The sequence below is a fragment of the Colossoma macropomum genome, unplaced genomic scaffold, assembly GCF_904425465.1.
Source record: "Colossoma macropomum unplaced genomic scaffold, Colossoma_macropomum, whole genome shotgun sequence".
NCBI lineage: Eukaryota > Metazoa > Chordata > Actinopteri > Characiformes > Serrasalmidae > Colossoma > Colossoma macropomum.
In genome coordinates, this window is record NW_023494784.1 from 15,486,880 (window position 1) to 15,503,536 (window position 16,657).

A 16,657-nucleotide genomic window follows, 5' to 3' on the forward strand; every position below is an offset into this window, starting at 1 on the left:
TGTAAAAGCGCAATCAGGCCATTTTAACTGTTGTTGCGCCTGGATCTTTTTTGTTTTGATAGAAATCAGGTGGATGAATTTGCAAGGTTTTGTTGGCAATTAAAAGTTATCAGGCACTCTAATTTAATTCAGTTCACTCATTATTTCACAGTGTTCATTTTTTCTATAATAAAAGTCTTAAATAGGCTAATACATTATTAATCGCGTATCTCTGGCGGTTTTGAATGCATTTGCGGAGGTTTAACGCTGATTATGTCGTATGACTTAACTTCAGTTAAAAGAGAAACAGCGCGAGTTATCAAAATATCAGAACATCTGAATTCTGTGGCCTGAGGGCGCGAGAGCGAAATAAAGACAACGTAGCGAAAACTCTTACGTATCTGCTTAAATACGTGTGCAATTTTAACAACGTTGAACAGATTCATCACATATAATAGAGCATAATATATAACAACCACAACTGTAAAACGTTCATATTAAATTCATTAAAATCGCGCAGACCTCCAAAATAAAACAGCGCACAAGGAGCGTTTTTATAAAGTTAGAAAAATTAATTAACAAAACGGTCAAAATCTGGGGTCTACAATAATCTGGAGGGATTCTTTTTCGTGGAGGCCAGAACATAAAAGTTTGATTTTGTTTTTATTATCAGAGGAGGACAAAGCAGCCTAAAACTACCAAAGTAGCTTCCAAAAAAAAGTTCTACAGTAAACTGCAGTAAAACTGAAATATTTTAGACTCTATTCTTCTTATTTTGGGATCGTTTTGGTCTAAAATTACATATTCCTAGAGAACTATACCTGATTAGAATTATTTAAAAATATGCAGAAAAATCCATCAATAATGTACTTCAGTTTGTGGAATTGAGGAACTTCTTACTTTTCTCTGCTTAATAGTGACTCAAACTCTCAAGAAGTCTAAATAGGTCAAATTTAAAAAGCAAAAGCACATGGTGAAAGCATGACTTGGTATCATGTTACAGGTGAGATTTTTTTTTTCCTGTCAGTTCAGACTTCAGTTTATGTCATACAAGAAACGTTCATGAAAGTAAATTGTATTTGAGGAGCCACTCTTGCAACTTAAGCCTGAGGGGGAAAAGACATGTTTATGGCAACCGTAGCTCATGTTGAAGTTGTACTGTGTCCAATATTCTTTCGAATAAACTTGGCCTCATAGCAGGTTGCTTTTTCTTTCTTCTTTGGACAAAATAGAAAAATAGAAAAATTGATCTTAGCAGCAGAGAGGTTTATCTGATATACAGACCTCTCATTATTCCTCAGTAGCCTCTTCTGCCATCCAGCCTCAGATTTAGAGCAAACACAAAAACCTCATGTTGTACTGAATGGAGTAAAGCAGGTATGTTTTCAGCTTTAGTTTGCAGACTGGCTTTTTAACACTGCTGGTCTTTAGGCAGCCCCAGTGTTAAACTCTAGCTTATGTCTACATTCTCTGCTCGTACGGTTAAAAAAAATGCAAGCCAAATGGTGGGTTGCAATGACCTCTAGGGCAAATCCCTTGTATGAGTGAAATTAAAATATGTGTAGATGACTTAGGTGATAAAAAGGAACATTAATGTAAGAAGGGAGTAGGGGGGCACTTTTCCAAAGGTGGATTTTTGTCTTTTATTTACCCTTGCTTCACCCTTCAAATGAAGCCCTACGCTGCAGTATCATCCAGTACCCTCTTTTAGACTCTTCTCTGTTTCAAGACCACAACCATTATTGCATGAAGCCAAAGGCTATTCGATTTCTCCTCGTTTTATCTTAATCTAGTTTATTTTAGATCTACATTAGTTTTCTTATCCGCTAATTACATTTCGTTGAGGTTTTAGATGTTTTTCCTTCATTCTTCTATGTAAGCTATTTAATTCAGTGGTATAAGAATGCAGACTTTGTGTGCTTAGTTTTAAATGCTGTGCAGTTTTGTTGTTTATGAATTTAATCTAGAATACATGTTATTAATAGAACTCCGAACACTCTCAACTTTAATCCTGAATTAATGTTAAGTAGAGATGAAGCTCCTTTGCGCTTAGTTTATTTACAGTGGTGTGGAATTTTCTTTTCCATTTGGCACCAAAAGCACTTCACAATCTGATAGATATTGCTGCCTTTCAGGGCCGTTTCTAGCTATAAGCAGTAGAAGCTGTAGGGCCCCTAAGCCACCAGGGGACCCTGAGCATGTAATTAAAAAACTATTCAAAATTATTTGTCAAAAGTACAGTGAATCCAGAGATTTTCTTACATTGTTTCTTTCTCAAGATTAATTTAGTATTAATTCTTGTTCTATTCTGGTGTACAAAAGAATAGCATGGCGCCGGGTGGGGTGTAGGGCTTTCCCCACTCAATCCGATGTTGCCTAGGGCTCCCAAATATTCAAAAATGACTTTGCTGTCTTAGTACGCTCTTATAACATAAGGTACTAAACTATTGCTGGGGTGTTACCCTTAAGGGTACATGATCAGTACCTGATGCAGTTATATTGTTTTAAGTGGCATACACCCTCTTTTGACCCCAGGCTTTTTATTATATCTTTCTATTTTAAAGGGCCCTATATTTTTAGTTGTATATTATTTTTTCAGCCATAATATTTATTTTGTTTATGCACCGAAATGCTCCTAATATATTGTAACCTGGACATTTTCCAACCTCTCTTTATTCCTTAGAATTAAACCTTTAAGACCCATATACAGATGAATGAGCTCTATTCTGATCAGATATGTAAATGCACTGGTTCTTGTGATGTCACAGAAACAGTGAATTTGAAGTGGGCTGTTAGTTCCCATATGGTCTGGGTACGATTTTAAACTTTTAGTGTTTATGTATTACTTCAAGCTGTTTATTTCAAAAAGTGAGGGAAACTAGGTTTTTCATGATATGGACCCTTTAAAGCTTTAGGTAATAAAAAGGTACAAATGGTGGAAATATGCACCTTGCAACTTATTTGATGAACAAAATTGTACCTATATGGTACCTTTTTAGACAGTGCAGTGTAGGCTACAGATCAGAGCATGTGGGTGGGTGCTTGTGTCTGTGTGTATCTGTGTATGTTTGTATGTATCTGTGCATCTGTGTGTGTATTTTACAGTCCTGCTAAGTGTGCTTGTCTACCATGTGTGACAACTGTGAGAGTTATTCCTGTGAGTCAGTGTGTGGTCCTTGGAAGTGTCAGAGCAGCGAGACTGCTCTGTGGTTAGTATACGGGTGTGTGTGTGTGCATGCACGTATGTTCTTGCCTGTGTGTGCGAGTGTGTGTACACACATGCAATTGTAATAAAGTCCTGCCTCCAACTCTTTATCTTTTACTATCAAATGAGATGCTTATGAGCAAGCTAAACATGTTCTCCAGAAGGGCCGCTGCACCCCTCTGCTTTCAGCCACAAATTGTGTTTCTTTGCCACACAGTACATTCACACCTGTGTAGCGTGTGGGCATCCATATATCTGTCTGGTCCTTTTTCCTTTTTTCCCCCCTTAATCTCATGCTAATTACAAATGCTTATTGACTGCCTGCTTATGAACCATTCAGCACATACATTACTGTACCAAAGTCAGAGACCATCCTTCATTTATTTAATTTCTAGTCAAAACTTCCATTAACCCCTAAACTCCCAGGCTTATTACATACTAAGCCTTATTATTCAGCAACTACAGGGACCTCAGCGCAAACTAGTTCAGCTATTCTTAGGCTATAGAAATGTGTAATGAGACTTTGGGCCCGCCGGCAGGCCCTGGCCATGTAAGGGATACGTTGTTCATTTTTCAGGCAAGGTTTCTGAAGAGATTAGATATAAGTTAATTCACCTGCATAAAGGAAGGGAAAAGTCAGAGGGCAATATGTAAAAAAAGACAGAAAACTGGAGTTCAAAAAATTATTAAAAGATAAAAATGAGAAAATGGGACTCCTAGCAACCACACACCTTGTAGACCACCAAAACTGTCATTATCAGACAAACAGTACTTGATATAATGTTCTTTGAGAGAAAAAATCAAGCTCCACTCTAGCTTCAGACCTGAAGAAATCGACTGATGTTTCTGGCCATCCGTCCACTGTGATAAGATAACTCAAGAAGTCATTATCCGAAAAAAGAAACAAGCAAAAAAACGACTGCTGTGCTTAGAAAAATGGACTGGGCACCCCAGAGTCCAGACCTCAACATCATTGAATGTGGAATTGGATTGTGAGATGCAGAAAATGCAACCAACTTCTAAGAACTTTGAAAGTGTGAAAAATAAAATTGATTTTATATTTTAATGTTGAAGCTTCTGTGTAGCTGTAAAACATATGTTTTCTGCTTTTTTTGCTGTGAAAAATGATTTGCCTGTAAATTTAAATAGATGAAGGGTGAACTTTTGCACAGATACTAGACTTTACATGTTTCAGTCTCCTTATTGTTTGTCTTATGTGTAAATTCTGTTTAATTATCTGTGCTGGTTATGTTGCGATCTACATAGCTGATAAGTTGTTATCTGTCTTTCCCGTCCTTCCCAACAAACACCTGTGCAGAAGAGACACTGCAGGGGCCTTCACTGACGTCCCTCCAACCCTCCACTCATCCTTTATCAGTGCTCCAACTGGGCCTATATTTTAATAACCCTGCAATAAATGATTATCATGCAGCTATTCCCTGGCCAGCAAGGTTAACGCCTTCACACGAAGCCTGTACACAGATATGGGCTATTAGTGCAGCACAGGACAAACCTGGCCTTATCTCAGCCTTGATTTACATTTCTGTGTATTAGTTGTTATTAAGTACCGGGTAAAGGGCTGGTTTTATCATGCGGGTTTGGAAGAGTTGATGAGTTGAGAGGCCAATGAATTATGACTTTTCGTTCTGTCATCATTTGGGTCATCCTCTCTCCTCTCCACTCATTGTGCTTATAATGTTCCCATTGTTAAACCCATTACCCATCACTAGGCTTATTATTCAATTATTAATCTACAGTCTTAAAGGAATACTCTTACATATCTCAGCCCAGTCTTTACATACCTTCAACGTTTCCCTGTACTTTGCAATAAAAACAGAAAACACTTTGAGTCAAAGCACCCTTATAAAAGAAGCCAATGGGCAGTTGCTGAGGCAGAATGTAACAGATAGAGATTAGGTTAAATATTAATTTAAGACATATTTATAACTACTATGCATTGTTCTGTAATTATTATAAAATGAATATGTACATTATGCAGTTAAACTGAATGTAGAATTGGAGTGTAGGTCCAGACACCACAAGTTTGATCACCCCCAGTCAAAGTGAAAGTAAGTTAACTCATCCTCTGCAGAGAAAAAATTTAAATATTATATTTCTAATCCATGTATTCTCATTATTAGTCCACAATTTCTATTTTTTTGCTAAGTTTAACATTTTGGAAAATATTAAAACATAAAATACAAAATGTGCTATAACTTTTGCACAGGCCACATTTCATGTTTTCCTTTTTTTCCCCAATATGTAAAATTAAGCAAATAAATAGTAATTGTGCATTTAAATGTGCAGGAGTGTGTTCTCTGTAGAGGATGTGTTAACTTATTTTACTTAGAAAATCAGAAACGGTTCCATAGAAGAACCACTTTTGGTTCCTTTCTCGAAAGTAGATTTATGAGAGTGAAGAACCTTTTACAAGTTTAAAAAACCCGTGCATAATGTAAATGTTCTTTACCGATTCAAGGGTTCTTTCTATAACTTTTATATCCTGTGGACCTTCTTTAACGTTTAAAGAGGTTCTTATTTACAAAGGTGTGTGAAGAACCCTTTGTAGTAGCTTTGTTTTTTTCATTTGACTAAGGCATCTTTGATGTCTGAAGCTTGAAGTGCTTCTTTAGGTTTGCACTGCAGCTATGAAGGTAATGTAGGTAACAGGCAAAGGTAATTTATACCTCACCAGTTAGCATTGTCCAAACTAAATCCTTGCATGCTTGCCTTAAACATGGCAAGTCAAACTTCAGGGTTCAGATCAGTGTTTCCCTTGTCTAGCTCTATGAATTTAATTGATGAGGGCCTTGCTAATTAGCTGAGTTGAATCAGGTGGGTTTAATAAGGCAGAACCCTGAAGTCTGCGGAGTTGTGGCCTGTGTAGAATTGTTATGCAATCTCAAATAGACTTGCTTGTGTGGTTTCCAACGCTGTGTGACATGCTGTGTGACACGCTGTGTGAAATGGACTGAATTTTATCTGTAAATTTTTATAGAGAGCAACACAGACAGCTAAGTTTAAGGGGTCCATCAGTCTTGGCTACATCCCGCATTGATGTATTCTCCCAGCTTCTCTCTCGCTCGCTCTCTCCTTGTTGTTTACACGGACAGTGTGAACGTGCAGTGAGGTCAGTAATGTAGCGTTTACTACCCTTCGTTTCCTGTGTGTGGCAGAAATGGCCCAGAGGCCGCTCTCTCTGCCTCTCTCTCTCTCTCTGCCAGAGGAACAAGGGAGCAGGAGAGAGGAGAGGAGCGCCAGAGCGAGAGCGAGCAGAGCAGAAGCCATAGAAAGAGTGGGAGTGAGTAAGAGAGAGAGAAAGAGAGAGAGAGGTAGGGAAGCAGCCTGTGCCTTGCGGTCATTGGAGTTTGGAAACCGTAGCCTCTCGGGACATGAATTCTGTTCCACTCCCAAGCCTGGCTTCTCTCAGCCAGCACTAAACATAACAGCCGCTGGGCAATGCTCTAACACGTAGCTGCACTCTTAAATGGTTCTTGCCTTTAACCTACGCTTTTAGGAAAATCCTTTAATTGGTGTAGAACTTTTACATTACCCTTAGAAAAGCTCTTCACACATCAATAAAGAACCATCTACTCAAAAGTTCTTTAGAGGAAGGTTCTTTAAACTTTAACCTGCCTTTCACGCTGACCTTTCACACAATCATCACAGAACATCACATTATTTAGAAGTCTTTTGTTCAGCTGCAGATGGCTTTAATGGTTTATTAAGATTTGGCATTTATCTTCGTGACAAGTTATCATTCAGTCTATCTATTATTGTAGAAGATAACTTGCACTGATTGCTCTTTTATCTGCGATGCTTAAACTATTGAACAGATATCAACCTGTTAGAAGGTATGTATCTTGAACGCGACCAATAAATTTACATAAGCATTGTATTATGACAACTATTTCCCAATATTTGACATGATACAGTGTTGATTCTAGATGTCACTTATAATAGGGAGATAACTATGGCCTTATTGATTGTACATTTGGCCTAGGTAGTTTTTCAATCTCTGCCTATGTGTGTCCTTTTTTTCCAAGTTGTTTGAACACCAAAGCAACTTTTACATTTAAAATTCAGTTTTACATTTAAAAAGAATAGAATTTCAATACTGTACAGCCAGTTATAACTGACCAATATCATGCATCCCCATGGTTACTGCTCTTCAGAAGAGGTTGATAGGGTTGATAGGGTTCTTGATAGGGTTATGGCATTGTGGATGCAAGTACTTCAACATTAAAAGCTTTTAGCTTTTCTTTTACAAATCCTAACAATAATCATATTGCTTAGCAACAGTGAGTTCATTATTTTGTGTGCATCTACACTTTAAAATAAATTCTTTAACATAATAAACCATGTAGTCTAGCAGATGCATAGGGCTTTACATGGGTTAAAGTAACATTAATAGTGATAATACTGCCAGGGCTGCAGTGCTGCAGCGCTGCCTCGGCCTCTGCCTTTGTTGCTATTCTGAACAAGCATGACCATATATTTAGACCAGAATTCAAATCATTAGTAGCTTATTTGCTGTCAGAACATTTGTGAGTAATAATAAGAGGTGCCTAAAGTCTGAAATATGTCCCTTTGAATCTTTGCTTGAGATGGTTTGTGGCAAAAATCTATGAATTTTTGGCTTAGATTATTTTATTGTCATTGTCTATTTAAAATAGGCATAAAGAGCATTTAGATTGTGTTACCTGCCATGTAAAAACAAGTTTTCCTCCTTTTTTTAAATTAAACATTGTAGTTTGTAAAGATTGGTAAAGCTTCAAAGCATACCATTCCCTCCCCAGTCTATATAGTACATATATGAAATCTAAGCTGTAAAAACAGTCCATTTTGAATACATTGTTTCTTTGAGGTAAAAAAAAATGAGAAAAAAAGAAAAAAGAAATAATTTACACATATCAGTCTTAAAGGCACAGTAGCAAAAACAACCTGTTTAAAGGGCCCATGTAAGGGAAAGCTGAATTTCCCTTGCTTTTTGAAATAAAGGAGTTTTAAGTAATATAGTTGTACCATTCAGTTCATACAGTTATTATATGGGAACTTTTCAGTGCCTTTTGAATAAGACAGTCAGGACAGAGATCATTTACATATAACATAGCTGTAAAGGTATAGTAACAGCGTGTTTAATTGGAAATGGAGGTTGGAAAATGATAATGTAAATTAACAAATTACAGCTGTTTTTAACACATAAAACCAAGCAAATGTCATAAGTGGACCTCAAGGGAAAAATCTGAATTCAAGAAACATAGGATATTGTAAGGGATAAAGAGAGGCTGGAAAATGGTGATGGTGAGGTAGTAGGAGTAAATTAACCCCTTAAAATCCCAGTCTTAGTGCATCCTAAGGATTATTATTCTCCATATCATTACTACACCAAGTACAATGCAGGCTGAGTCATTCCTAAATCAAAGAAGTATATAATAAAAGTTTGGATTTGTCATTGGGTCCTGGTCATTTAAGGGGTCAAAAGGCAGAATTAACCTTTCATTCTCTTTGCCTTAACAGGGCTAAAAAACACAACAAAGATGTCTAGTTATTCCTATGCTGACCAGCTAGACACATAATTAGACACGTACCACTCTGCTGTCTGATGTAATCTCATGGATGGAGTTAATTCCTCAGCATCTTTTGAAAAGCCACCCAGTAAGAGTAGAGACACAGGAACTGACTTATCTCCTCTGTCAAACATTTGTAGCTTAGGACGAAGGAGTTGGAGGGGAGTGAGAGAGAGAGAGAGAGAGAGAGAGAGAGAGAGAAAGAGAGACACGGGCACACTGATGGAAGCTGAGATCCAGACGAGTTCTTGATTGGGATCAGTGGCCTCATTAGACTTAGGCAGGTTGGGACTTGCGCTATACTGAACAGGTAAAGAAGGAACAAGGAATCAGCCTCAAATCAGCTGATAAATAGATGAAAGTGGGTGAGGAACTTAGAGGGGAAAATATGCAGGAGAATTATGATGGCTGGAGGAGTTATAATAAGGCCAAATGTATAAAAAAGTGAGATAAATAAACAGCAACTGTACCTGCTTCTTTTACTCTATCATTCTCCCATACTCTACAACACTTATTTCCTCTTCTAGGCCTTTTAAAGATGTTGCTTGGCCATTTAGGCTCACTTTACTCTAATAAGCATAGACAAACAAGCCTAGGCACTGTATTTAGAGCTGTGACTTTCCAATGTGCCTGTGAAAGTTTCCTTAATGTTGATGATTTTTGAATCAGTCTTAGTTAAAGGATTTTTTTTTAAATTTCCTGTAAATTTAAATGGTTAAGATGTAAACAAAGTCATGCAGAATGGCTTAACGAAATGCTCCATTCTAGATAAATTTACCATATCAGAATTGTTCACAACAATGGTGATGGGAACCAGACATCTGAAGGGCCTAATGCATCACGTGAAGCAATTATAGGATAAAAACCTAGAAGACACCTATAAGGTTCACTGGTGGTTTCGAATAGTGTATTTGCATTCAACCCCTGGTTCCTGTCACCCCCACTGTAAAGAAATTCAAGTAAGCAAGTGTCGCTATAGTGAACCATATCATACCAAAAGCACTCTGAATGAAATTGTTTACATCCCAACCATTGAATCATACGGTAATATCAAAAAATCAGTGGAATTCCCCTTATCGCTGAGATTTTAGTAGGGCAAGCACTCAGTTCCAAAGGGCAGATATGTCCAAAGAAAAACAAACAGCAAAAGTTAAATTCAGCAAAAGTAATATCCAAGGTGAATAGTGGATGCTACACAATGATGAGAATGACATTCGGCTCCCTGGGTGTCTCATCCTTCCCTCCTTCTAGCGTGACTGCACTTCATTGCTGTGAATTCATTGCTGTCTTTACGGGTACAGTAGTTTAAACGTTTGGGAAAGGGGGCATATGGACGACTTTATGTTGGGATGCAATTTTTAATGGGTGCTATTAATTCTGTACACATGTGCAAGTGTGTTATCCTAATCATGCGTGTCTATCGGTGTACTGTGTTGTTAACACTAGAGCTGCATTAAGGCCTTTCAGTGACTCTGTCATTCTTGTATGGGAGAGTACAGTTAGGCTGTCAGTCTTCATGCATGCCTAGATCTCTAACACATTTATTTCCACTCAAATGACGTTTAAGTGCTTTTTCCCTCCTTCTTTGTGCTGCTTGCTTCATGGCCCTTGCCGTTTTAATCACGCAGAGGCTAATGTTTTTAATTTATTATTCATTTTGAAAATTTAAACCCAGCTCGTAATTTTCCTCCTTTTTTTGTTCCATGCTAGTGTTTTTTCTCCTCTGGTCTGCAGCAATAGGGAAAAAAGTATTGAGCATGTGCATATTAACAAAAGATAGAGTTACGCCGAAGGGTTTGCGCTACCCCCCTCCTTTTTTTCCTCTCTGTATGTATGGAGATACACAGAGTGATATGTAAATTTGACTCCTCCTCCATTTGGCCAGTTCGCTACTCATTCTTTCACACTTGGCAGGTGAGCCTGGCTTTTACGCTGATGGGCATTACCAATATTAAAGGTTTGGCTGGTAAACAAGGACCTTTGGAAAGAGGCCCAATGGAACACACAACAATCATGGGTGCATATACAGGCACACGTATGCGTGCTGGCCACAGGGATCAGAATGACATTGTGCCAATAGCACACAGTACACCCTCCACACCCAGTTTACACGCCCAGTTTACATTCCCTGTAGACGCTGGTGCAGAACGAGGTGCTGGGCCTCAGCCTCAGTGTTTGTTGATTGCAGTGATAAGCGAGCAGTGCTGTGGGTTAGAGGACAGTGCCCTCAGCTTCAGCTCTGCCACTACATTTAGCTGCAGTGAATGTGCAAACTAAAGAAAAGATTATAGACACCGAATCCGGGGGTAATTCGGACATTTTAGATCTTCTGGCGCCCTCCTTGATGATAAGCAGCGATGCAGAGCTTGTTGTGGAATTTCTGTTATCAGAAAAAGGCCCACTGCATGCATGTGAATGAGCTATATTTCATTCTCATGAAGGCAGATGCTCACAAAACAAATAGATGCTAACAAACAGATGCTACAAAACACATATTTACAGTGGTCTGTCTCTCTTTTCTCCCTTTTTCTCTCTATTTCTCTCATACTGTTGCGCTCTCTGTCATTTTTCTTTTTCTTTTCTCTCCCATTTTCTCTCTCTTTACTTCTCTCTCTCCCTCTTCCTTTCTCTTTCTATTTCCATCTTCTCACTGTTTCTTCCCATCTCTTTCTCTCTACCATTTCCTTTTTTTTCTATCTATCTCTTTGTCTCTCTCTCTCTTTTTTGTTTCTCTCTGACTCTCTCTCTTTCTCTTTCTCCATCTCTGCTTTTGTCCCCGCTTTTTCTTTGTTTTTTCTTTCTTTCCTTTTTCTTTTTTCTTCTGTCTCTCTTCTCCATTCTTTCTCCCATTTATTGTATGTTTCTACCTGCTTCTCTCTATCCCTTTTTCCTTCTCTGCCTCTCTCCCCTTCTCTCTCTCTGTTGTCTTATCTCTTTCCCTCCTTTCTTTTTCTTTCCTTCTCTCTCTTTCCCTCTCTCTCTCTCTCTAAATCTCTTTCTCTCTCAGCTCCATACTCTCTGGCCGGTGTTCCAGTGTGGAGGGCGATGGAGAGATCAGAGAGCCCTCGTCTGCGGGACAGCCCTGAACGCCGCCCCTCCTCCAGTCCAGACCTCAGCGGCCCCCCACCGGGGAAGATTAGCCGCCTGGAGCTCAATGGCAGCCCAACAGGGCCCCGCAGCCGTCACAATGGGGCCCCACACAGACCCTTCGGAGGTAAGACCCCAAAAGCTATAAAAATCCCTCTCCACAATCTGCACTGTAGCCTACACGTATGTCTGAACTTAGACAATGATTAGAGGGCCCAGATCCTCCATTTTTCTTGCATTTTATTTTTCCATTATGGTCCACTCAAAATATGTGTGGGTTTACACCCACATTGGTAGCAGCCTTCCAAAGGATCCGCACATCCGAAAGGAGTGCCTGAAGGTTTTTTTTGCACCATCCTTGACAATGTCAGTTTTTTTTCTGAACATTTCATCCTAATGCACTTTTTTGGACAAGGCACAATACAGGGCAGCCATTCAGATCAGAGGTAATTTACATACATCGGCCGTAGAGCACAGCATCAAACAGCCTGTCAAATTCTAAGGGATAAAGAGAGGCTGGAAAATAAAGGTTGGAATTACAGCAAATGTTAAAAGTGGAAAAACAAAAGATTGTAGATTATGGTCCCTTTAAAGCAGCACTAAGTCTGTAACATTGTAATTTTCAAAGAGGATTCTTATTAAATGGAACATACAATATTATCAGGCAAGACGAAAGGAGTTCGCAGTCTGCAGGCGACCGTGTGGATGCCTTGAGTGTGCAAAATAGAATAATACAATAAAAGCACTAGAAAGTGTTCAGGGCCGTTCTAAACAGCAGCCCTGGCTTTCACATCTGCTATGTCCCGTGGCTCCCCAGCCAGTTTATGCACTTCCCTCTGAAGGCTGCCAGGTCTATTTGAGTATTTTATTAGACTAGATTAAAAGGCTAAGCCACAGCATACAATAAGAATCAATTCTATCCCATACACTAATGTGGCCCCAGTAGTGTCGTGGGAACTATATAACACCAAGCATACTTAATAAAACGGTGCTGTAGAAGCCTGATTTATTTGCCTGGGTCAGTTATCGATCATAGCCGTGCTCACGCACACACACACACACATCCACACAGCGTAGTCACAGAAATAGAATTCTGAAATATTGGGTATGGTCTTGACTTTTACTGGCAGCTGTTATTCCAGAACAGAGTTTGTTTCGAAAATAAAATAAAAGAAAACACACGTGCACAGAGCGTTTTTCCCCAAACCCCAAACCCAGATTATATCTGCACATCATTCCCTGTCATTTCAGTGGGAGTTTATTTAATTTGATGCACTTGATGTTATTTATTGAGCCAAACTGCCATCAATATCAATTAGCTGCTTGCCTTGACAGTAAGTAAGCTAAACATAGAGAGTGACATGAGCTAGCTTACCGCTTTTTCAATCTGTGCACATGTGTGTGTTTGTTTGTTTGTTTTCATACATTTTTAGGACTAAAATGTTCTACTTTTGTAGGAAAAACAGAGAAGAACAATATGAACCTACTATATCAAGATGAACAAAATGCTCCTGACTTTGTAAAGTGTTTTTTTAAGAAGATTTTACAAAAGTTTCATTTTTGAAAGCTGTAAAGGTAAAACTTTGTTCTTTCTGAGGTTAAGATTAGGGTTAGAAAACCTATTCGTTTTACATACGGATACTTACATATATGGACCATTCTACAGAATGAGTTCAAACTGCGGTTCCACATTTAAAAAAACAATTTTATATTTTTTAACTATTTTAAAAAAGTATTCAGACCTTAGATATTACATAAATATTATGATCTATTTAAACTCAAAGCATTAATTGAGATAGTAATAAGTTAAATATATACAAAAGCATAATTTGTAGGGTACTTTCGGTTGGAAGGTGGCTGTCCCAAACCCTAACCCCTAAATTTTAACTTGTGAAAATAATACATACTTTAAAAATACATAAAAAGTTTTTTTTATATATTTTTTTGATATCTTTTAAGGTAAAGTTGAAAGATTTAAATTTACATTGAATTATTTCTTAAATTAAACAAATTTACGTAGAAAACGCTGTCTTACACTTTCATGTGACTACCGAAACACAGAGTTTTAGTCCATAGGCAGAGCCTCATTTTAGCCACACCCCTGCATTTTAGAGCAGGAAGTAAGACTGCATCCCTGTTAGATACTGTGAAAATATTATGATGACAAAATGGTTCAGTCATATTAAGTTAAGAAAATTGCATACCATTAAATAACATTAAACATAAAATAACATTATTAAGCATTATTGAATAAAAAAACTATAGAATCACATAAAAGGATTTTTGGTCTAAAGACCAAGTCAGTTAAAAGTCTGAAATGTGTTTTGAATTCAATAGAATGATTATATATAAAATATACATGGGTAGAGATGGCATAATACCACTTTTCTTTTTTGATAACAAAAATGATATTTAAACGTGGGCTGAGATACAGATTGGATATTTTTCTGTAAATACTTCTAAGCCTTAAAATGAACTGATTCAAATTAAAGCTGTTATCTTAAGATGTGCACTTAAAAGTAGGCCATCATACTCAAACTGCTCAAACACTTTGCTACCCCACAGGAAGAATAACACAACAGCTAACACAATATAGATACAAATCTGATATAGATACACATCAGTGTCGGTATGCCATCTCTACCTATAGAACATATTGTTATTACATATATATACTACAGTGCAAAGGTCTTAGTCATCATATAGACAGGTCCTATATATCTATAAAAACAAATAAGGTGGAGTTAATCAATACCTAAAGATAAAAAGTGAGATGAGATGAGATGAAAGAGAGAAACTACCTGAAAAACTATGACCGTGTGTACATATGTGTGTGTGTGTGTGTGTGTGTGTTTAAGAGGAAGAGAGGGAGAGGGCTTTTTTCCTGTGCCCTGTGCAGTTGGGGTCGATGGTTAGTCCTAATGAGAGGTTGTCTTTGAACAGCGGAAACTCAATGTGTCTCCTCCAAACCACAGCAGAGCATTGAGAAGAGGCCACACACACACACACACCCATATACATACACGCAACTGTTCACAGTATGTGTATGTACCAACACACACATAATATAATCAAATTAACTGCACAACTTGCCCCATAGTGCCCAGTAGAACACCACTTGTGGTTACCCACTTTAACGTACATGAGCATCAGATTTGGAGATAATACAGTACACCAGCACTGGTGCACCTGTATGTTAACTACACAATAACAAAAAAACAAAGTAAAATGAGGTCAAGCTAAAATTAAAAGGTAATCGATTCCACATCTTTTTTTACTTAACATAGCCTTCTTTAGTTACAATTTACTCTAACTCACATTTTCTAATACTGCATCTCAGTTAAGTGTACAATTTAAGTTGTGCGTACTCAAAACGCAGTAAAAATGTATATATTAGGGCTGTGTGATAAATCACATTTTTATTATTATTGCGATGTGAGTTTTTGTGATAAACACATTGCTAATAGCTGCGATTAGAAAACAGATCAAATCACCTCAAAAACGCAGCGAAGAAGCCTAAGGAGTGTTTCTTTAAGTTGGGATTAAATTCTGCTCTCCCACGTGGACAAATGACTTAACAATTCGGCTAAGCAGTTATGTTAGATTTCTGTTAAAAAATAAAAACACATAAAAAAGGCTGTACGTGCGTCACATCCTGTCAGAGGCACATCTTTTTAGTAATAATTTATCAGTCCTCATATCATCATTGTTATCCAACAGCTTTATCTAACATTGCATTTGATGTGAGTTTCGTACAGCCCTAGTAGATATACATATGTAAATACCACCTCCCACTCCTAACTTCCACATGCAGGTTAGAATGGTTGGAACTCCCCTTATCACTCACACAGTGTCTTCGGGCTAGTGGTGGGGGGTGCTGATGGTGGTTAGGTGCCTCCTACTTTGAAACTCCTGACAATGGAAGTTTGTGTTTTCACCAAGATTTTAAAAACAACTACAAAAAAGTTTGAACACTTTGCTCTAGTAAACTGATTTCAGCACAGGTGACTGTTTTTTTTATGTAAGTGCAGACAATGCTCTCTGTCTGAGCCTGAGGAACTATTTGAGGAACAATCTGGGTAAATGTATCTTTTCATTCGTTCTGGACACAGACATTTATAAGCTATTACAGCTCTGAAGTGGTGCAACTGTCTAACTACCAAATCATTAGAAGATTCTGAGTTTGAATCATGGTGACATCACAGCCCTCCATGTTCAGGAGTCTCAGAGGGAGGTAGTGGGAGTCCTAACTTAGGAATTAGAAATAAACAAATTAAGGTGGAGGAGGAAAGTGAGTAAAGATCCAACAAAAAAAGATGTAGCAATTAATAAAACTGATAATGAGGCAGCACATTCACTGTTTTCTTTTTTAAGTAATGTCAATTTAAATTGTGTTGTTGACCTAATTGAGAACTTTAACTAAATTAACTAAACTAAACTCAAAAGAAAGAAGCTGTGTAATCAGTTACCTCAAAATATTTTGTCAATTACTGATTTAAGGAGCTTCCCCAGCACTTATGTGCATATATCTGCACATGCAGTCCACTGTGTTCAAATGTATACAAACACAAATATAGAGAGATAGTGGCACAGCTCAGCATTCACACACACAGAGCAGTCATTCACACACACATACTGCATGCAGATGTCTGCACAATGTATTGTGACGAAACAGGGCCTATGAACCTTGGGGTGTTGGACAGGAGAGAGAGAGAGAGAGAGAGAGAGCACTGCTGGGAGCTGTGTGTTGACAGTTATATTTCCCTGTTGGGGGAAATTCACTTACTTGAATTGGCACAGGTCCATAGAGTGTAAT

At 38.0% G+C, this 16,657-nt stretch overlaps 1 protein-coding gene across 7 annotated transcripts in view; it reads left to right on the plus strand.

Moving 5' to 3' along the window:
* satb2 (SATB homeobox 2) overlaps positions 1 to 16,657 on the plus strand; it is a 67,289-nt gene that overhangs the window by 10,863 nt on the left and 39,769 nt on the right. For all 7 annotated transcript variants that reach the window (XM_036575952.1, XM_036575866.1, XM_036576210.1 and 4 more), the window contains one exon: positions 11,762 to 11,968. In XM_036575952.1, the coding sequence (XP_036431845.1) occupies positions 11,800 to 11,968 (169 nt within the window). In that variant the 5' untranslated portion in view covers positions 11,762 to 11,799. The remainder of the gene's footprint in view (positions 1 to 11,761; positions 11,969 to 16,657) is intronic.